The sequence below is a fragment of the Xyrauchen texanus genome, chromosome 32 (genome assembly GCF_025860055.1).
Source record: "Xyrauchen texanus isolate HMW12.3.18 chromosome 32, RBS_HiC_50CHRs, whole genome shotgun sequence".
In the NCBI taxonomy this organism is placed as follows: domain Eukaryota; kingdom Metazoa; phylum Chordata; class Actinopteri; order Cypriniformes; family Catostomidae; genus Xyrauchen; species Xyrauchen texanus.
This window is the reverse complement of record NC_068307.1, coordinates 40,449,831-40,472,858: the sequence shown is the minus strand read 5'-3', so window position 1 is coordinate 40,472,858 and position 23,028 is coordinate 40,449,831. Positions and strand designations below refer to the sequence as shown.

The 23,028-nt window shown below is 36.4% G+C and overlaps 1 protein-coding gene across 1 annotated transcript in view; it reads right to left on the bottom strand.

The window, feature by feature from the left end:
- slc11a2 (solute carrier family 11 member 2) overlaps positions 1 to 23,028 on the bottom strand; it is a 227,013-nt gene that overhangs the window by 177,232 nt on the left and 26,753 nt on the right. Inside the window, exon 2 of the mRNA XM_052101452.1 lies at positions 229 to 292. Coding sequence (XP_051957412.1) covers positions 229 to 262 — 34 coding nt within the window. The 5' untranslated portion in view covers positions 263 to 292. The remainder of the gene's footprint in view (positions 1 to 228; positions 293 to 23,028) is intronic.

The following is a 23,028-nucleotide window of genomic DNA, read 5'->3' as shown; positions in this document are numbered from 1 at the left end:
ATGCCAAAAATATGCATTTGGTGTGAAAGGCCCTAAACCAGAGTGTGGTTTGCGGGTGCAAACCAGAGATCGGGGGTCGATCAAATGAACCAAACTTTTACATCAAATGTACCCGGGTGCACACCAGAAGCGCTAGTTTAAAAAGCACCCTGAGACACTGGCAGAAGACAAATTTGAGATTGTAATTCCAGGTGTAAACAGAGTCACAGTGTAAGTTGTGCATCTCACCTTCCAGGAGTTCATCATTGTGTTTGGTCTTCATGAGCACGATCTGTAGTCAGGCTCCGTCAGGCTGATGGGGAAAAAAAACAAAAAGTCCAGCCCAGATCACTGACTGACATGTTCAACAAAAAGGGACTGTAAAGCCCTGTACATACATGCAACGACTTTATCGCTTGATGTCGCTAGTCTCTGTACTGTGAAGCCACTAGTGGGCATTTCTACTACTGTCGATCAAACGTTATTTGTGACTGCACGACTGGCCATGTCTTTTGAAAATATGCTCACAGATAAGGCATTTTTCTAGTAAAACTACAATTTCATTCTAATTTGACAAGGAATCAGTTTTCTTGTCCCTAAAAATGCACATTCTGCAGGGGAGCATGTTTTTATATGAACTGCAGCAGTGCTCGGTGCATTAAATCATTAATAATGTTCCTACAATAATAGAGTGGTATGCAACAAAAGCACTGTTTGGACGGGATTAGTTTTGTATGGGGATGAGGGGTAATTTAATTACCAGGGTCCTTATGTATGAAGCCGCTTAGAGTAAAAGTTTAGTTTTAAGTGTATCAAAATTCTAAGAATTACTTAATTTTGCGCATAATCCTAGACTTAAGAATAAGTGTGATTCATAAAGGTTCATAATTGTTTAGACTTCCTCCCAGCTCCTAAATGATTTAAAGAGATAGTTCACCCAAAATTAAAAGGTAAATGTCTTTTACCTTCAATAAGACGCCTGGTAAAAAATCCATTATAGTAATCCCATGCGAATTGACAGAGCAGATAAAAAGCCAGTGAATCTGCACTTTCCAGCCTGTGAGCCCTAAAACTATCATTGTTTCTCAAGCTCTCCAAGTGTCTGAAGTGGATGTTGGCAAATGAGAAGACACCAGAAAATGGAAGATGTGATATACAACTTCAGACAGCGCTGACTGTTGCGTATGGGCTGATTCACGTTTTCTCAAGAGTTTTATGCCAAGTGTTTTTTACCTATGTAAAAGAAATTGAAATGTTTTATTCTGGTTGGGAAAATTAGAAAGGAACATAAGCATGTACTTTTGTGATTTGAGCAGCTTGAATGGAGGAAAGTGTTGAAGTTTGTTTGTGTTGTTCAGACACTGCAGCCCCACATTTACATGAAGGGACTGTCAATATTTTCAAATTAAGAGTGTAATATAGGATTAAAGGCTTGCTAATGTCACCAGTTGTCATATTTTTGCCTGATACTCCTATCAATTTCTTCGAATAATCCCAGATACGGAATATGATCATGTTTATTTCCTGCATAATTAATCAACACAGCTATACATTTTCAAATTGGACAGTAACATGTGATGGCAGTGTTGATGTGATGCAGTAGTCACCCATCTCTGTGATTTTTCAGACATCGCTTTACCTGTGCAAATAAACTGTACATCCACAGATATAATTATTTACAGACATATGTCCGGAAACTTACACTGCTAACACAAGGCAGACAAGTTACTTAATTTCTTCATACTTGTTGGCCATTTCTTGACTTATTAACTGGCAACGTATCTGCAAAATCACAGGCCGTTATTTCATTACTATTAAATTACCAATCCACATCTTAGTTTTTATTTTCTTCTGATGACTAGAATTTGCTATTCTCCAGTCGCAACATAGGAACAGTTACCCTAAATATAGTGTGTACTTTTCACCAATTCAAAATGTATTATATACATATTTTATATATTTTATATAGTGATGGATAGGAAATCCACAAAGCTTAATGTAACAGCAAGTGCCTCCAGCTGAACTACTGCGCAGAGCAGACTGCATCTGACAAGAGAATTTGTTTTTCTGAGGTGAGGCACTTTTTATTTCACAACAAATTGTATGCTTAATGTATGAGAACAACAATAGAATGTTAAAATATTTGCATATAGCCTGATAGATAGAATTCTGTCTGACTGCATATAGAGGACAACATGGTTTTCTGAGGCACTTTTTACTTTGACTGCATCTGACAAGACAGTAAAATTTTCGGAGGTAATAAACTAATTTCTTCACTATAAACAAACAACTTATAAGAAAATGTATGGAAATAATAGCCCCTTTCCCACTAGGGCTGAGTGACAGGACGATGTAATCAGATATCAACAATATCTGGCAAATATCCCGATGTGAATGCGACACTCATTGACAGATGATGATTTACAATATCGGGAAAAGATAAAACATTGGGCTAATATATTTGGCAACTTCCCAGCTCTGACTATGAAATTAGCATCCGCCAACCTTCAAATGTGGGTATTTCATATGCTCATCTAACCGCCATTGTGGGGACCAGTAAAACAATCGAAATTACACATGACAAGAAATGCTGTTAGACACAAAGACAAAACACACTTTACCTAACTTTTTAAAATGGATGAAGCTTTTGATGCACGTGCCTCATTTGCTGTTTGTTAAGAGGTTGTCTTGTGGAACACACGCATGTAAAGAGTTATAACTTTCTTTTGTGTTCTAGTTGTCTATATACTGATATATATATATATACTGATATATATATATATACATACATACACACACACTGATATATATATATCTGTATTTAAGAAACAAAGATTAAATTAAAAAATAAAATAAAACAAAAATATGGTCACCCTGAATATAAAATTTAGTTTGGCTTCATTTTTATTAGCGGTCTTTTATTAACAAAATGCAATACAAACACAAATTGGGGAAGAAAAAAAAAGCGGAAATTATCAGGTGGCATTATTTCAGGAACACAAGGGAATTTATTAGGCACACACTTATCAGGAAAACTTGTATATAAAATAAAAACAATATTCAGATAATTAAAATGCATTTTCATTACATAATGCAATGGTTTTCAATGCTTTGGAGTTGTTGGAGGTATAAAGAGTATCTAAATAATATTTTAAGTCTTTACAAAAAAGTGCAAATATGGGCTTTATAAACATAAATTTACACTTATGTATAAAAAACTTGGCAAGAAAAATAAACAGATTAATCAGAAAATCTTAAGTTATCAAAACTGTGAAAACCAAATAAAACATCTTTATAAAGCAAAGAAAAACTAGTTAAAAGAGAGGTACGGAGCATTTCAGGGAGAATGTTTTTAAATAAAGATGGACACCTCCTTAACCTTGTTGGTAGTTAAATATTTGTGAGGTGAGGACCATACAACCTGCGTCAGATATGCTTGTGTCACATCTCGGGTGTGTTGCGTCATAAAAGTAAAATGTTTAGGTCACTGTGTCAAGTTAAATATAGATTAATACTTAATCTTTAAACACATCTTGAGATCCCTTTTTGAGGGAGTGTTTTGAACGCAAGAACGTAACGCACGTTTATGTTGTGTGTCCGCTGAAGAGTTGTTAATGTTTTGCTCACTGTAATAAACTGTGTGTTGCTCATACAGCTGAAATTTCACTTACTGCCCTATGGAGAAAACAGGTGGTACTACAAGCTTGCATTTCTCAGGAAAGCATTGCGATTAAATGCGCAAATTGTTTTAGAGTGTTATTTTTTTAACAATTAATCACACGTTACAGGGCTTAAAGTATTCCGGCTGGGGGCCGGATTTCCGGCTTGAGGGCAGGTCCGGCCTCCGGCACAGGCAAAATGTATTTATCAGGCTGCAAATTACAGTCGGAGGCACTTTCGGCACGGACGCGCTTGGAAAAAATGAGCGCGTCGCTTCCATTATGAGCGCGCATACAGCGCGGCTACATTTGAAATAACGAACTTGAGCGCGCAAAAGACGCGATATGTGAACAGCCCTAATCTGACTTGAATAAAACACCGGTCCCCTTCAACCTACCACCTTGATTCAAGAGTCAGCGTGCACAGCTGTCACAGCCAATGGGATCATGATATTAGGTTGTCTTAGCCAATTGCTAGAGAGGAGGGCGGGTCTTGTGCAGGAAGTGAACCAGTTCACAGTTAGCTTGTACGCACGCTATGGAGAATGGAGTTTATCAAACCAGGAGAAAATACATCTGCTTTGGAGAAGAAAGTAAAAAAAAAGTGGCGCTGGGCATGGCTTGAAGAAAGAGGACAAAACGGGAAGGCTTTAGGCACTTGGTGCAGTAAACTTCCGGAGCCTGGAGCTTGTTTTTGCATAGTTTGCCACAAAAAGCTTCACTATGCCAATGCCACTAGCGGTAAAAAAACACTTGTCCGTCATGATGGAGATAAGACGCACAGAGCTATCGTGCGCAGTCTACAGCATACGACCACGTTACCTGGAGCAGAAACTACGGCAACTTTGAAAAGAAGATGCTTAGATCGCTTAAAAGACTTCATTTATAGCCCAGAAACGCCAAAAAAACTGAAGAAAAATTTAGAAGATTTAGAATGATAAATAGCATTTTGAGTTGCACTAAGATTGTAATACAGTACAGTATTATGCTACAGTAGTTTTCTAACATCTATGCATTTATTGGTTTGATGCACTTTTGTGTTTTTTATGTTCTCTGACTAATACAAATGTCTATTTAAGTTGGCAAAGTTTTCTGTTTTGGTAAAAGCACCTAAGAATGTTTGCACATTTCAGAGTGAGCAATGTTGAGTGCACTTTATGCTGTTTGCACATTACAAAGAAACCAATGGTGAATGCACTTTATGTCATTAACATGTTTCAAAGCTAGCAATTCAATAAATATTGGCACAAACATTCATGTTATGTTATGTTATTTTCTTGAAACAGTAAGCCTAGTACTGCAAAAGTTTCAATTATTTTGGCACAATAGTTGTTAATGCGTTGAAAATATGACTGTGCTGTTGCTCATAGAATTGGTTAATAGAAAAAACGGGCTTGGTAAAAGTCCTGGTTGAGCCACAGAAAGTTCAGGCTCAGGATTTTTTTTCACTTTAAGCCCTGACGTTATTAAAGCATTAAATCGACAACCGTAATATATATATATATATATATATATATATATTGACACGTGAGACTGCACGTTGAATGCAGCCGAAGACTGCACTGAGCTGAACAATGCAGATTTAAAACACCAACAACAAAATGTATGTGTTACATATCACTATAAAGTAATTAATTTCTTGAATAGATGTTGCATTAATAGAGAACAGCAGTATGTTTGCAGACCAGGCTGAGAGGATGCTAACATTAAAGCAAACTTCAAGTGGTTAGAACAATGTGACTGTGGAGCGGAGGGGGGCGGGGCCGGTAGGAATATCACGTGCCCGGTCCCCAATCGGCCTGATGAGGCGCGCGAGGGATAAAGGCGGCCGGTGACGATGGTTCGAGAGAGATAGAATTACGGGCATGTCCTCATCAGGCCGATTGGGGACCAGGCGCGCGATATTCCGACCGGCCCCACCCCCCTCCGCTCCACAGTGACCAAAAAAACACGCAAGTCCTACCCAAATGTTTAAATGAACTGTATTACCATCTATTTGCTTTAGTTTATATCCAGTCACGTTTATGCTTAAGCAAGCTTATTTGTATATTTAAAGGTAGTGAGAGATTTGAGAAAAAAAATCTTCATGCAGTCAAGACAAACGTATAAACAAATCATAAAAGCATCTGATTAAAATTAATTTTTTATCCTCACAGTAATACGTATTTTTGTCAATTTGAATAGAAAATCATCAAGTGATCGGTGTGTGTGTGACGAGTTTCTTTGAGAATTTAAACGAGTGTACGCAAAATACAAACAAAAATATCACTGAATCTTATAGAAGTGTTAAAAAAGCATAAGACATTGCAATTCACTAGTTTTCCCTAGTTTCACATTAAAGACCCATCACCTGAAGTGAAGTGATCAGCCACTTGAAGCGTGCAATAGCTCTGTGAATCACAAAAGGCTGTGTTTAAGTAAATATATAAAATGCACATGCAGCACCAGCATGCCAGTGAATGGAGCTGCTCTGTTTACACACACACACACACACACACACACACACACACACACACACAAATTTTCAGCCTTCACAGCAGTGCAAAATATTTGAATGTGACTCACAAACAGATGTAGATGCTCAATAGCTCGGTTCATTTATCATATGCATTTAGAATGGCACTGGCGGTGCATTTTACCAGAATTTGATTAAGCGAATTAAACTAACGTAAACTTGCCTACAAACAGTCACATACAGGACTTCCTGGAGAGTTTGGATGGAATGTCCAAATAAAAGTGTTAGGGTTTAAAAAGTGCACAACTTAAATATTTTACTGTTGTATTTAAAATTAAGTCAATAATAATATTAATAATTATTTAATATTATTATTATTATTGTCATTAGTATTTGTTTAAAATTTATAACAATATTTAAATTGAGTGGGTTCCAAAAAATAACTGTGTGAATGAAAAGTGGACTGATGTCTTACAGCTAAATCGAACAAAAAAAAGAGATTTGAATCCTTTAAAGTCCAGATGTAAGTTGAAACATTTTTGGGGAAAAAAAAAGAAAAGAAAATTAAGAAAATCCAAAATAAAACACTAGCTTCTTTTCTAATGATAATTTATACCGATTAATCGGTTATCGGCTTGTCTTCCCAACTTAGTTATCGGTATAGGCAAACTTCTATATTGTTCGACCTCTACTACTGATGATTATTTAGTTATTTATTTTATTTTTATTTATTCTTTATTTAAATGGTCAGCAACTGACTGATACTGAACATACAGTACTTTTGTTTATTTAGCTATTTATTGTATTTTTATTTATTTATTTTCTCAGTGTACATTTCTAGAATTTGTTGACAATGTATAATACTAATAATAATAATAATAGTGAAATATTCTTGTATAAAATTTTTGTTTAAGAAAGCAGCCTTCTGAGTACATTTGCATAGTCATATCGGTGCACAATCCACATAGAAAAGGTCTGTTTTCATTTCAGCTCAAAAATTAGCTATATCAGCCACCATATAGGTTATCGGTAAATTTCCCCCTCTAAAATCTCAAAAATCTCATATTGGTCAGGCTCTAGAACTAATAAATATAGTTTTAGTATGTAGCAATTTTATGTGCATGTAATTTACTATATATTCAATTGTATGACATATCAGCATTATATTGGTCTATCAGCCACACTGCTCTCCAAATCGGCATCAGCCATTTAAAAACCCACATCGGTCGATCACTAGTTAGTAGCGCCTGTCCAGAAAAATGTTTCTACTGGTACAGAAATAATGCTGAAAAGGCCGTAACAAAAGAAAATTACAATAAGGCTGCAAGTATTATGCCATATATTTTGTCATACAAATGATGGGCAAGTAAGGGTCACGGGGCAAGATGAAAGCCATTCACTGTATACAGTAGTTTTTGAAAACTCCTCTATAAGCACTTGAGAAATTGCACAGGATAAATCTGCTTTATCATCAGTGATGTACACAAGAGGCTACATTAGCACTTTAGTTCAACTGGAAGAGCATGGCACTTGCAACACCAAGATCACAGGTTCGCATCCCAGTGAACACTAGGTTTGCAACGGTATACCGGTTTAACGGTACCGTGAAACATGTACCGGTTTCACGGTATACCACGGTTTGAAAATTGATGGTTATCATACCATGTACATTTGCTTATCTACAGTATTGGGAAAAAAATGCAACCGGACGGAGATTCTCACATGCGCGTGTGCATCTCCTTTCCTTCTCGACTGTCTGTCAGACTCGTCAACTTACGCCACAAACACACATAAAGCAGATGTCAGAGAGAAGCGAGGGGAGGGGAGGGGGTCTGACATGAGTGTGTGAGTTAAAGCAGTGTTTCTCAACTGGTTTATTTGGACTCCCATCGCGGACAGCAGGGAAATAACAATGCCATGGTAACTTCTCCCATTGAAGATATTTCGGCGGCCGCCCAAGTAATGGACTATTTGTCGAGGCAGATTTAATGATAATTTCGCAAACAGCTAAAGACTTCTCATCTGCACTTTCGCGAGTGTAACGAGCTCGAACTAATGATCTGCTCTTCTCTGTGGTGTGCACATTCAACAACTGAGCTTCCCTCGATATTGCGGAGTGCAGACATCAAAACTGTGACCAATTTAAATTCTAGCGAGACTATTCTAGTTTAAAGTGTTTCGGAGATTGTCATTCGAACCTCTCAAACAGTAGCAGCCCTGACATGCCAAACAGCACTGAGGAGGAAAAGAGCAACACTGTGCTATGTGCCAAAAAAATTAATAAATAGAAAATTACACACGATCACCTTTACAAATTTGTAAAAGTAAAAGTAACTGTTATATTTTGACAAAATGTTATAGTTTCATATTAAATAATCTAAAAAGGTAGAATCTATTAGACCTCATTTTATATCAACAGTGGCAGTTTTCGTTAAAGTTTCAAGATGTGTTTCAGCTAGTATTTATTTTTCATAAATACATTAATTTATTATTATTATTATTATTATTATTACTATTATTTAAGTCTAGCACACTGACCTAACCATGGTAATGAGGAGCCTTTCCTTCTGTGTAATATGTGTATAAATATTTAATATTAGGTAACAAATGGGATAATAATGGGCCCATATAAATAAATATGCTCTTCAATTTTTAAAAGGGGGAGAGACAACTTCCTGTAGATTTTGACATCAACAAAAATAATTAATCTATGGCAGGTCGACACTTGATTTCCAATGTAAAATCTGTCCTGAAGCAAAACCAGTTGAGAAACACTGAGATAAAGGGACAGACAGGAGCAGTCTGTGCACCTACAATATATGTTAACTGTTAATAATCATAGGACATTACTTCAAAAGCTCACACAGCTGACGTTATTTTTCATTTAGTAGTTAATTTAACATGCTATTCTAACATGCTTTAGTTATATAACATGTTATAGTTACATGCTATTTTTTATCATGTTTATAATTCTGTTTATTATAATTCTGTTAGCTTTCTTATTTTTTCTATTTATTTTATTTTCAAAAGGGACTTTTTTTTTTTACACATACTTCAATAAAATAAATTGTTTCAAGTTTCAATTATAATAAAGTGTTTGCTCAAAAATAAATAAATAAATAACCCTTCTGTTTTCACTGATAATAGTAATTGTGTAATACCGTATACCGTGATATTTTCTGAGACTGTTATCATACCGTGAAAATCTCATACCATTGCAACCCTAGTGAACACACAAACTGATAAAATGTATACACCGAATGCACTGTAAGTCTGTGTATAAAAGCGTCTGTCAAATGCATATATGTAAACACTGTTAGCTCAAAATCATACAGCAGAAGATTTTCCCATCTGAACCCTGCAATTAAGATATTAAAACTGCATTTAAAAAAAAAAAATGTAATACACCAGCCATTCTGAAACTCTTCAGAGAAAACCTCACCGGTTCTGACCACACATGGTGCCGCTAATGACTAATGGATTTAAAACAGCAAAAGTCAAAATCTATAACTATATAGAGCCAGTTACAACTCACTGTTATGTATTTACTGTAAACAAAGCATCTCTCACAATACATACAAATGGAAAGGTTTGTGAAATGCAGCCTACAGCTAGATGAAGAGCAGTACTGAGCTAGAAAATTTACATTTTCATTTGACTAATCTTTAGCAAATGACGTATGAAATACAGGAAGCTGTTTTAATCTGTGAACAGCAGCAAATAGCATATCTGATAACTGCAACTGCAGAGAACACTCCCAGAGTCCAAAACATTCATGCATTACGAACAACTAAAACAAATTATCAGAAGCCTTTTATTTTTGTAACAAATTATACATTTTTGCACATAGAGAGTGACATTTGTTTATTTTTTTTGGCATATCCCAGCTAAGCTGGTGTCAGAGCGTAGGGTCAGCCATGATATGATGCCCCTGGAGCAGATAAGGACAAAGAATTGTGCTATATCCTCATCTGAACCAGCAATTAATTTAGGCCAGGGGTGTTACTTCTAAGATCTATTTTCTATTTGTTATTATAGCAAGATCTACCATGCACAATTTCAATAGTTAGCAGTGTATATACATTGTTAGCAGTGTTATGTTATCAAAATTTCAGTAGTTGATACCAATACCAGCGAAATGTAATGATTCTCTATACCAATTTTGCAGAACTCAAAACAGAGGACTTAAGGTCTGACAGCTTAGTCCTTAGATAGTTTTGAAATGTATTGTTGATGCAGCACTTTGCTGTAACAACAGCACATAAAAAGACTAAACCTAAAGCATTAAAAGAAAAAAAACATTCTCTCATCATTTACTCATTCTCATGCCATCCCAGATGTGTATGACTTTTTTTCTTCTGCTGAACACAAAGATTTTTTTTACTAGGCCTGTTGTGCAAATACAACATTTATTTTCCTTTCCATTATCTCTCCCTTTTTTTTCTTCCTTCTCCCTGCCCAGTAGGTCGCTATACACACGAAGAAGGCTAATCGGCAAAAAAACAGAAGAACTTTTGTGAACGTGCATTAGAAGGCTGTTTAAAAGTAGATTTATAGTAAAAAAGGACTTAAATATTTATCTGTTCTCACCCACACCTATCATATCGCTTCTAAGGATATGAATTTAACCACTGGAGTCATATGGATTACATTTTGGAACTTAAAAAATTATGGATCCTGTTGACTTGCATTGTATGAACCTACAGAGCTGAGATATTATTCAAAAAATCTTTGTTAAATTTATCTAGGCTGGCATATGAGTAAATAATGAGAGAATCTTAATTTTTGGGTAAACTATTCCATTAAAGTTGAGGTGCACCGATCGATCGGCCACAGATCTAAATCGGTCGATCTTTGTCTTAAAGCTGTGATCGTGATCGGCCGATCATGCCTAGATTCAGGGCCGATCTTATTTGCAGCAGGCAGGGAATCACACATGCGCAGTGTCCGAATATACTTTCAAAGCACAGCAGTGAATCGCGAAGAATTTGCCTCTTCTCAACTAAGTTTTCGCAGTTGTTATTACGCCATATATTCGAGTTAGTGTCTGCGGAAAAAGTATGTCCAAAATGTATGCATACTACTCGCATGCATGCCTAAAAGAACGTACTGATTTGCCGGCAGATAAGTGCGTCCATCTAATACAGTACATACTGTGACATTATGCAGTTTTGGATGGAGAGATACACTGCTACTCTAATGAATGAGTGATGGCTCAGCACTTAAAACATGAGACTGTGGCCTCTGGAGGGTGGTATTAGGGGTCAAGCCCCGAAGGGGCCTTTTATTGTTCTTCGGCTGCCCATAGAACAGCTTGAGGGAAAGTTATGAAATTTGGCACACAGATAGAATACAGTCTGATCTGTTATCACAGCAAATTTGGCATCTCTGTCAAACCCTCTAGCATAGGCGGAAATCGCGGGGGGTCAGGACCTCCCTATCTGTGGGTTGTCCCCCCCTAAAATATCATTAAAATATGTGTATTGTAAATAATATAATGATATATTCTTAAAATAATTGTTTAAGAAATAAAATACAAATGCAAACGGGGCAACAACAAAAAAAAACCTTGCTGCACGTGATTGAAGAAGAGATGTCATAGGAGACAAGGCATACGGGCTGGAGTTTTAGTGAAACTTAAGAAACTGAAGATCCTCAACAGTGGGGTTGCAGCCTTCCTTTTTGATACATGTTTTTTCAGTTACATCAACACCATTGCTTTGGACTACACAGAAAGTGTCCTAGTATTCTATTGATTATTAACAGTATTTTATTATATGGCACTGTACCATCAGGGTTTAAACATGCTATTATTGAACCAGTCTTAAAGAAACTTGGATCCACAGGATTTTAAAAATATCTATCTCAAAAATTGCCTTTTATGAATAAGATCTTAGAGAAAGTTGTCCATAATCAACTTTTTGATTGAAAATAACATAATGGATATTTACCAGTCTGGTTTTAGGACCAAATATAGTACAGAATCAGCTTTATTAAAAGTTGCAAATTATATTTTGTTAAATATTGACTTCGGGAAAGGTGTTGCCTTTGATTTTAGATGTAATGATGTTAGATTTGAGTGCAACTTTTGATACTATAGATCATGTAATTTTAATAGAACTTCTCAGATATTATGTAGGGATTAATGGTGTAGCCCTTAAGTGGTTTTCTTCCTATCTGCAGGACAGGATATGCTCTGTTAAAATCGGAAATGATGTTTCTGCATCCACGACGTTCTCTTGGGGGTTCCGCAAGTATCCATTCTTGGTCCAACTTTATTCTTTTTATACATGCTGCCTCTGGGGTCAGTTTTAGGCAATGCAATATTAATTATCACAAGGGCTGGGACGATTCATTGACGTCATCGATTACAGAAATACGTTGATTTGCATAACATGCATCGGTGCGTCACATTGAAATAATTTAAATGGCAGCACCCGGTTTAAGCATGGATTCCCCAAAGAACAAACTGCAGCTAAAAAACTTGCCCATGGTGATCTAAAGCATGGGAGTATTTTAGCCAGAGAACCTGGTGTGTAAGATATGCAAATTGGAAATGGCTTATCACAGTCATACAACCACCATGAACGAACACTTGAAGTGAAAAAACATTCTGGAACGCTCGTTAAGACGGCAGCACCGTAAGTCCTGTTTACTTTTGGTCCCCACCCAAACATGATAATAGTATTACAACACATACTTGTTTCTGTTTGTAGTAGTCACTTAAAATAGATTTTCTAAATGTTTCCTCATCTCCCCCATGTTAAAAGTAATTTCTGCACCACTGCTAACGTAACTTTACACCATGCATCATCTAATTTTGTTATTTGGACGTTTTATATTTTCTGTTTACTTTAACGGCCATGTATGAGTGAGAAAATGGTGTAAACTGTGAGTTACAGTCTGTAAATAGTTTCAATTATATTCCTTGCCCCACTGAGATTTAATTCAGATTGCAATAGTTTGTTATTCCTGTTAGAAAAACATTTAAGAGTTCCTTAAATTGCACTAATCTTACTGTAAAATAATTTTATGTTGGACTGCTAAACTCGAGGTTGCACAATGTTTTGATATTCCTCCTGAAAGTGACTTGAATTTTACATTTAATTTATTTTGTTGTTGGATTGCTAAATGTAGATTGCACTATCCTTTTTACACATATTGAACAAGTTCTTACTTAAAATCACTCCTTAAAATCACACACTAAAAGTAATCTACATTTAGCAATCCAACAACAAAATAAATGAAACAAATGTAAAATTCAAGTCACTTTCAGGAGGAATATCAAAACATTGTGCAACCTCAAGTTTAGCAGTCCAACATAAAATCTTTCCAAAATAAAATTAATGTTGGACTTATATTTTTAAATGTATTTTTGGTGCAGAATAATGCCCTACAGTGCACACTTTGTTTCTTGTACATTTGTTTGTGTTTAAGAGAAGATAATTTATTAAAATATTAATGAGACGAGTTTTTTATATTTATTTTGGGTTAATTAATTGTTATATTAATCAAGAAATAATAATACAAAATCTTTAGAAAAATTGGCAAATTAGTCGTTAGATGAATCGACTAATCAGTAAAATAATCGTTAGATTAATCGATAAAAAAAAAAAAATCGTTAGGTGCAGCCCTAATTATCACATGTATGCTGATGATATACAACTGTATTTTTCTTTAGAGTGTGATGGCTTTTCATCTTTTACACATTTGTATAAGTGTATGACTGAGGTAAAGTGATGACTTGCAAATAATTTTCTACAATTAAATGAGGATAAGATGGAGTTTATTATGTTCGAACAAACAGTCTGGGAAAGGTCTGGTTGAGAGTTATGGACTATTGTCCAACAATATGAATGGTTATATGAATAACCTTGGAGTAATTTTCTATTCTGAAATCCGCTTTGATCGTCAAATTAACAGCGTTGTGAAAACATCTTTTTTTCAGTTTCAGTTCTTTCAAATTCTCTAAACCAAAACCTATCCTTTCAAATAAGGACTTGGAGACAGTTTTGCAAGCTTTTATTTCCACATGGTTGGATTATTGTAATGCTCTATTTCTAGGCATAAGTGAATCTCTGGTTACTCGTCTTCAGTATGTTCAAAATGCAGCAGCGAGAATCCTAACAAACACTAGAAAGCGGAATTATATAACACCGGTGTTGTTATCTCTTCACTGGCTACCTGTAAGATATAGGATACAATACAAGGTGTTACTGTTTGTCTACAAAGCATTGCATGAACGGGCTCCTGAGTATATTAAAGACATGTTAATCCCCTACCAATCCCAACGTCATCTGTGCTCATCTCTGAGCATGCTCCTAACTGTCCCACGGTCTCGCTTGAGGCGTAGTGGAAATTGCACCTTTTCTGTTGCTTCTCCTGCACTTTGGAATGTGTTGCAGTTATCTTTAAACTCATCGACAAGCATGGATATTTTTAAAAGGGACTTGAACATACTTATTTTACCAGGGTTTTGGCATCTGATTAGGTCCGAGTTATTGGTTGTATGATTTATCGTGGTGTTATGTTTTAGTTGCATTTTATTTTTGTATGTTTTTCAGAGTAAGTTATTATTTATGGACAGCACTTTTCTCCATTTACATTTTTGGAAAGTTTGGAGTGCGTCTGGACTGTGAGCTGTTCTTTCTCCCTCTCCTCAATCAAGTGTGATCTAAAGTGCTGCCCTCCTGCATCATCATTAGCGTTTCAAAAGATCTCATGTTGTGTTAAATGAAATCAGAATTCGAAAATTTCTGTCAACAATTTTTTATTGTCGACGTCAATGATTTCGGAGAGGGTTTCAGTAGCCAGGCTTGCCGTCATCCAGCTGCTTAACATACTGACCCCTGCCCATGTAAATATAGGTTTATTTTTCTACACAAAAACGATCAGGATTGCCCATAAGCATAATTTGTGGGTAGGCTAAGATGATAAAGTTTTTATTCTTCCAAACTGCCAAAGGTTATCACCTCGTATGTTAATTTGGCATGCAAATGATCCATTCAAAACAAGTTTGTGTTAAAAATGCACATTTATCATGTAAGCCTATATTGCCAGAACAGACCTTAGTCATGCCTGTTTGGTCACTAGTTTGATTCATGGCTTATTGGTTAACTGGTTTATTATCGGTTAATAATGACGGTTAATCAGTTAAAATAATTTGCCAAAATTTGCATTCCTATGCTTCAGTTGAAGCATCATAATTCAACTTCATTGTTTAAAAATTGTTTAATAGCAGAATTCCAGGTAAAAAAATACAAATACACTATCCATGAATCCTCAAGAAAAAGATGCACAAAATCAGAGAATCCCTGCCAACAAACTGCACCAAATGAGCTCTGCAGAGACCGATCACTGCCATGACATGCTGTGAATGACACAACAGAGTTTGTCTTCTTACACACTATAGCCTGAAAAAAATGGTGGAAACCTAAATCCACATCCAGGCACAATGTGGAATTTCAATATCAAAAGCCTTTTTAGTACAGGGGCTACATCTTAAAAAAGCATCAATGCATATTTGTCCAAACAGACCTTCATCAGGGTGTCACAAAATGCAGAAACAGTAAATAACTTAGTTTCACCATAATGCTTTATTACAGGTGCTAGCCATTAGAAGCCAATAATTTAAAACAAATGAATCACTTAGACATACCTACATTGCAATTAGGGGTGTGCGATATGACGATATTTGATCGCGAACGATTAAAATGTCTCCACGATTCACTTTTTCGGAAATATCGTTGTATCGTGCTACAGTGCACGTTCTATCAGATGCAGTTCAATGGCTTTTCAACTACTTAACAACATGCGATGCGAGGCGCGCTAGATGTCGGCGTGTTAACAGGATCATAAACTTGCTCGTGAGATTTAGCAACGCAGGGACGATGGATGAAAACACAGAGGAGTTGATTCCTAAAAAAAATTCAACATCGGTAATATGGAAATGGTTTGGATTTTCCATAACAGACACGGCGCAAACGACAGTTACTTGCAAATGTTGCAATGATAAGATTCACACGTCGGATGGTAACACAACAAATCTTTATAACCACCTCAAAAGAAAACACCCTAAAGAATATGCTGATAGTCAAATTGTGAGGGGACCCCGTGCGAGTGCATCAGGTACATCCACGGAGCAGCCAGAGCCTAACGTTACAAGGCTTAAACAAACAACTCTAACGAAGGAGGTATTTGAGAAGGGAACTCCGTATGACAGGACAAGCGCTGGAAAGATGTAACTGATGCAGTGACATTTTACCTGGCCAAGGATATGATCCCCATATAAACTGTGGAAAACGAGGGTTTCAAAAGACTTGCTCAAAGTCGTTGATCCGCGTTACGAGATTCCCAGCCGCTAATATTTTTCTGCGACGGCCATTCCACGGCTGTATTCCGAATGCCGCAACAAGATGGAACACAAAGTTCAAAACGTAAATTTTTTTGCCACAACAGCTGACTTATGGTCTAGCCGCACTTCAGAACCCTATTTAAGTCTGACAATTCATTTCATTGATGACTGGAAGTTGTGCAGTGCATGTCTAGAAACGACCACACGGGAGAGCTCATAGGACAAGGCCTTAGGGAAGCGCTTGAATGTTGGGGACTGAAAGAAGCGAAAATGACCTGCATGACAGTGGTGAGAGCCTTTAATTAGTAAATATTTTTTTTATTTAAACATTTTTATTTAACCTTTTTAAAATAAGCTTACATTTTTTAACTTGTTTTTGCTGCATCTTTATTTATCTATATTTTTCATGCTAGATGCTACCTTAAAAAAATAGAAATAGAAAAAAATGCTGACATGGGTTTTGCTCAGGGTCTGTTACAGCTGTTGCCAATGTTAGATTTGTTTTTAAAACAATGTTCATTTTGCAAGTCCTGTTGAATGTTCTTACTTTGCACAATTGCACTTCCATTAAATATACACTTGATTAAAATATGATCGAAAACGTACTTTGACATAGTCTGTCATTTTTTTTTTCCCTTTCATGTTGTTACCTTGTAGGGCTATGTTTTTTTAAATGGGGATATAATTTTTCCTGTGTTGCAGCTCAGTAATTTGCAAAATAGTCTTAAAAAGCAACATGAAATAGAATCGTGATAAAATCGTGAATCGTGATTTTTTTCCCGAACAAATCGTGATATGATATTTTTTCTATATCGCCCACCCCTAATTGCAATATACAGAAAACAGTATACAAAAAGTGTAATGTATAACAAACATTACCATACAAATTAGACCTCAATATTAACAAGAACGCAATATATAAGTTCAGTCCATTACTGTCTTTGTACACCGTTTTCTTTATATTGCAATGTTATTATGTCTAAATGTTTCATTTGTTTTTGATTACTTGTGTAAAATAATTTCAGGCCAGTGGAGGTGGCTGTAGTAGAATATTATGGCGAGATTATTAAGTCACTTCCCGTTTCTCCACTTTGTGACACCCTGATGAAGGCCTGTTTGGGTCGATACACGTTGGTGCTTTTTTTTTAAGATGTAGCCCCATAATACAGGCTTTTAATATTGAGAGTGCCTGGATGTGGAATAATGTTTTCACCATTTTCTTTTATGTAACTAGCCCCCTTTTGGAGCACCTGTGGCATTTTTTGGAGTACCAGATGCACTCTTGGACATAATGTATTTAATTTTTTTCATACTTGAATAGCCTATTTGCAATTATCTGAATCAAATAAAAATATTTTTCCTAAATTGGCAATAAACAACTTTAAATCAAGCGTTTTATCATTTTAGGAGGTCCATAAATTAATCAGCCACCTATCTAAAACGGGCAATTTACGTCTTAAATCCGTGATCGGTGATCAGCCGATCGTGCCTAGATGCAGGGCCGATCTTTTTTGCAGCATGTAGGGAATCACACATACACTGCTACTCTAATGAATAAGCTCTTTCTCAGCCCCTGAAGCATACAGTGTAGACTTAGTTATTGGCAATTCTAAGCATTCGCAAATTCAAACTTTAAAACAATGTGTAATTCAGTTGAATATACCGGTTTGTTTTAAAAACAAATTTGTAAGAATTGCATGTGAATGAATATTAAGTTGCCCATTTTCAAGGGTCATTACAGTACAAATTCTGACTTACTGCACAGTGAGCACCAGAGGATAAAGACACTGCAAGTGGGTATAAAAACAAATTAAACAACAAAAATGCAAATACAAATTTGAGTATACATGATGAGCTGTAACAATCAGACGGTGTTGGAGCGATAGACTGTTTGAGGGATCAGAAGCGCTTTCAGCTTTACTCCCTTCTAGAGGTCGACAGATTTTACACATACTGATAACCAAGTCAGGCAGTACCAGCCGATAACAGATTAATCAACCAGATAGTTTTTAAAATTGATCCTGAATGAAAAATATAACACAAAGTAAAATAGTGCTGAACCTTATTAAAAAATGAACAGTACTGACTGAACCATGAAAATGTATTGTATTTTTTTTTTAATGAAATAAATATACTAAAAATATTAATATACATGAAAAAATATATGAATTTTAAAGTCAGCTGATTTTTAAATTGACGTTGTTTCCTTACGCCACAAGAGGGCACAATAAATACAAACCATTCAGCCCCCATATATTATTGCATAGAACATTCCTATCCTGGCTGTTACGCGAAAAAATTAAAAACTTAATTTTCAAATAATGTGCATAAAATAAATCCAATGTTTTAGACTGTCCATATTCTCAAATATGTCAAAAGTAAAATGACAGGGGGGCCTTCTACTACAGACTCAAAGCTTCATAATAACAGTAAAATACCATTGTTTTTTTATTCAGAACAGTTGTATGTAGAGAAGCAATATTCACAGATAGCAGTGGTATTCAGCTGAACTCGGTGCTGAAGCGGCTAAGAATATGAGCCCAGGACAGGGGCTGTTCAAACAGAGGGAACCGAATGCGAGGATCTCGTGTCACACATTTCCAGGTTGAACATCTTTCCTGACAAAGCATTTAAACAACGCTAATGCTTTGCGTTGTTTAAATGCATTTCTAATCTGAGAAACGCTTCTAAGAGTGCAAGACACAACTGCCAAAGACCTCAACATTAAGGGGCTGTTCACATGGAACACTTTTGCAACCGTCCATTTGTTACGTGCCCCAGATGAACATCTTTGGTTACCTTTGATAAACTGTATTTACTGAACTGTGCATAGCCTTTTTAGTGCAAGAATATGATCGATCTTAAGTCATTGTATTACAGTGAGGATAATTGTTTTTTTTATTGAAATCGTATGTGTTTCTGATTTGTTTATATGTTCCTCTCGGCCGCATGAAGATATTAATTTGCTTTCTCGCATCACTAGCTTTAAATATGCAACTTAGCTGGCTAACAAATGCATAAATGTGACCAGCTTGATATAAATGAATGCAAATAGATGGCAATAGATGGTAACAATCGTAACATTTAAACATTTGGGTAGGACTTGCGTGTATTTGTCACATTGTTCTAACCGCTTGAGGTTAACTTTAAACGTTATCATCCTTTCAGCCTTGTTGGCAAACATATTGTTCTCTACTAATGCAGCATCTAGTCAACAAATGAATTACTTTATAATGATGATATGACAACGTGTACTGTATACAGTGGGTACGGAAAGTATTCAGACCCCCTTAAATTTTTCACTCTTTGTTATATTGCAGCCATTTGCTTAAATCATTTAAGTTCATTTTTTTTCCTCATTATTGTACACACAGCACCCCATATTGACAGAAAAACACAGAATTGTTGACATTTTTGCACATTTATTAAAAAAGAAAAACTGAAATATCACATGGTCCTAAGTATTCAGACCCTTTGCTGTGACACTCATATATTTAACTCAGGTGCTGTCCATTTCTTCTGATCATCCTTGAGATGGTTCTACAGCTTCAATTGAGTCCAGCTGTGTTTGATTATACTGATTGGACTTGATTAGGAAAGCCACAAACCTGTCTTACAGCTCACAGTGCATGTCAGAGCAAATGAGAATCATGAGGTCAAAGGAACTGCCTGAAGGGCTCAGAGACAGAATTGTGGCAAGGCACAGATCTGGCCAAGGTTACAAAAAAAATTTCTGCTGCCCTTAAGGTTCATAAGAGCACAGTGGCCTCCATAATCCTTAAATGGAAGACGTTTGGGATGACCAGAACCCTAGAGCTGGCCGTCCGGCCAAACTGAGCTATCGGGGGAGAAGAGCCTTGGTGAGAGAGGTAAAGAAGAACCCAAAGATCACTGTGGCTGAGCTCCAGAGATGCAGTCGGGAGATGGGAGAAAGTTGTAGTAAGTCGACCATCACTGCAGCCATCCACCAGTCGGGGCTTTATGGCAGAGTGGCCCGACGGAAGCCTCTCCTCAGTGCAAGACACATGAAAGAACACCTGAAGGACTCCAAGATGGTGATAAATAAGATTCTCTGGTCTGATGAGACCAAGATAGAACTTTTTGGCCTTAATTCTAAGCGGTATGTGTGGAGAAAACCAGGCACTGCTCCAATACAGTCTCAACAGTGAAGCATGGTGGAGGTATACATTTAAATAATGTGTAGTTAGAGGTTTGTGTTTCTTTACATATAAGTGTATTCCCAATTAGTTCCACACAATGAAGTAGATATTCTAAACTGATTAGGCAAAAAAACAACATTGGTATAGGATCATACCGGAAGAGAAAATGTGGTATTGGTGCATCCTAGTAATCTGTATACAAGTGTATTTTTTCTCTTGTTCATACTTCTGCTAGTCCAGTAAAAAAAAATATATACTGTGCTGTATCTTGTTTTAAAAATTTCAGATATTTTACATTAAATTTCAATATTAAAAATGTTACTCAACATTCTCCGTTAACACTTTTTCTTCAGCAGTATAGCTCCTTAAGTAAATGAACACGTTATAAAAAGGAATTTTAGAAATTTATATTGGAAAACATGCCAAAAAGACAAATCCCATTTATTTATTTTTTTGCAGTGTATAATGGGCTAAGACTCTTCTTAATAAAGCTGCATTTCACTGATTCTCTTTGCAATATGATACAGTGACATATTATCATTCACTATGTCGCAAGCCATCACATTATAATCTAGCTGCAGCAAACACATGCGAGGGACAAGCTTCCAGCACCAGAGCGCATCAGCCAGGAGAACATTAAATCTCATCCCCGATCAATTCATGCGACTCAATGACCACACAGAGAAATGCCAGTTTCAGAGTTTATTTACATGACATTTTGCATTATAGTTACCCCATACTTTATGATCTACTTATTTTGGCTATTTGGAAGGTTTGGAGTGCGTGTGGACTGTTAGCTGTTTTCTTCCTCTCCTCAATCAGGCGCGAGCTGCAGTGCTACTCTCGCATGCCATCATTAGAATTTCATATGATCTCAAGTTACATAATACGAGTCAAACGACTAATCGTCAATAGAAATTCTTGTTGATTAATCGTTTCAGCTCTAATTGACAGGGCGAAATTCTTATGGCCAAACGACTGGGTCAGAGCATCGATGAAATGGCAAGGCTTGTGGGGTGCTCCCAGTCATCAGTGGTGAGTACCTACTGTCAGTGGTCCAGGGAGGGACAAACCACAAACCGGCAATAGGGTGTTGGGTGCCCAAAGCTAATTGATGTGTGAGGGAAACAAAAGCTATCCTGTCTGGTCCGAACCAACCGAAGGTCTACTGTGGCACAAGTCACAGAATATTTTAATGGATACTGGAGGAATGTGTCACAATACACAGTGCATCGTGTCCTGCTGCATATGGGGCTGCGTAGCCGGAGACCGGTCAGAGTGCCCATGATGACACCTGTCCACCGTTGAAAGTACTTAAAATGCTCTGGGCAATGTTCTGCTGGGAAATCCTGGATCCGGCCATTCATGTGGATGTTAATTTGACACGTGCCACCTACCTAAACATCGTTGCAGACCAGGCCTTTCATGGCAATGGTATTCCCTGATGGCAGTGGCCTCTTTTACAAGATAATGCACCCTGCCACACTGCACATTGTTCAGGAATGGTTGGAGGAACATTAAGAGTTCGAGATGTTACCCTGATTGCGCATATAAATAGGGCTGCTCATTGCACAATAGTTTTGTCTTTTCAAACATATTCAACAATTTTGGTTGCACACTGAACATGTCTAGCGGACGAATTTTGCGTTCTAAAATTCATAACAATTATTTTCTATTTTTTGCACACACCAAACTTCTGAACGATACATGTTTATATGAATCTTTCGTCGAGCCAACACAATGCATTTTCAGTAGAGGTCGACAGATAGTGGATTTTGCTGATATCGATAACCATGGTGGTGGAAAAAGTAAAAAAAAAAAAAAAAAAAGTCTTAAAAAAAAAAAAATCAATTTATATAATTAAACATTTTAGTATTTTCTTAATATGACAGACATTAATGTTATAAGAGTCCAAAATTAATAAAATCCCAAAAGCAGTTTAGTGTGCAACCAAAATAAACCAGAAATATTAAGATTTGGTTTGTAACGCTGGACTTAAAACTAGTCCGAAATACTTGGCTCAGTTGCAATGCGCAGGTGTACTCAACTTTGGAAAGCCGGGGGTCCGGAAAGCAGGATCCCTTTAACCTCGAAGGCCACACACTTTTTTAATTTTTTTATTTATTAAAACATATTATAATTACTTTTTATATTTAATAAAGTGAGCAGACTACGCTGACTACACAAAGACACAGTACTGAGCAAAAGTTTTAGGCACTTGTGAAAAATTATGCATAATGAGGATTTCTTCAAAAAGTGTCATAATTAGTTTTCATTTTTCAATTAACATCATCCAAAGTCTTGTAAACAGAAAAAAAAGCTAAATCGATATTTGGTGTGACCAACTTTGCTTTCAAAACAGCACCAATTCTCCTAGGTACACCTGGATCTCTCACACACGCATGCACACACCTGGAAAAA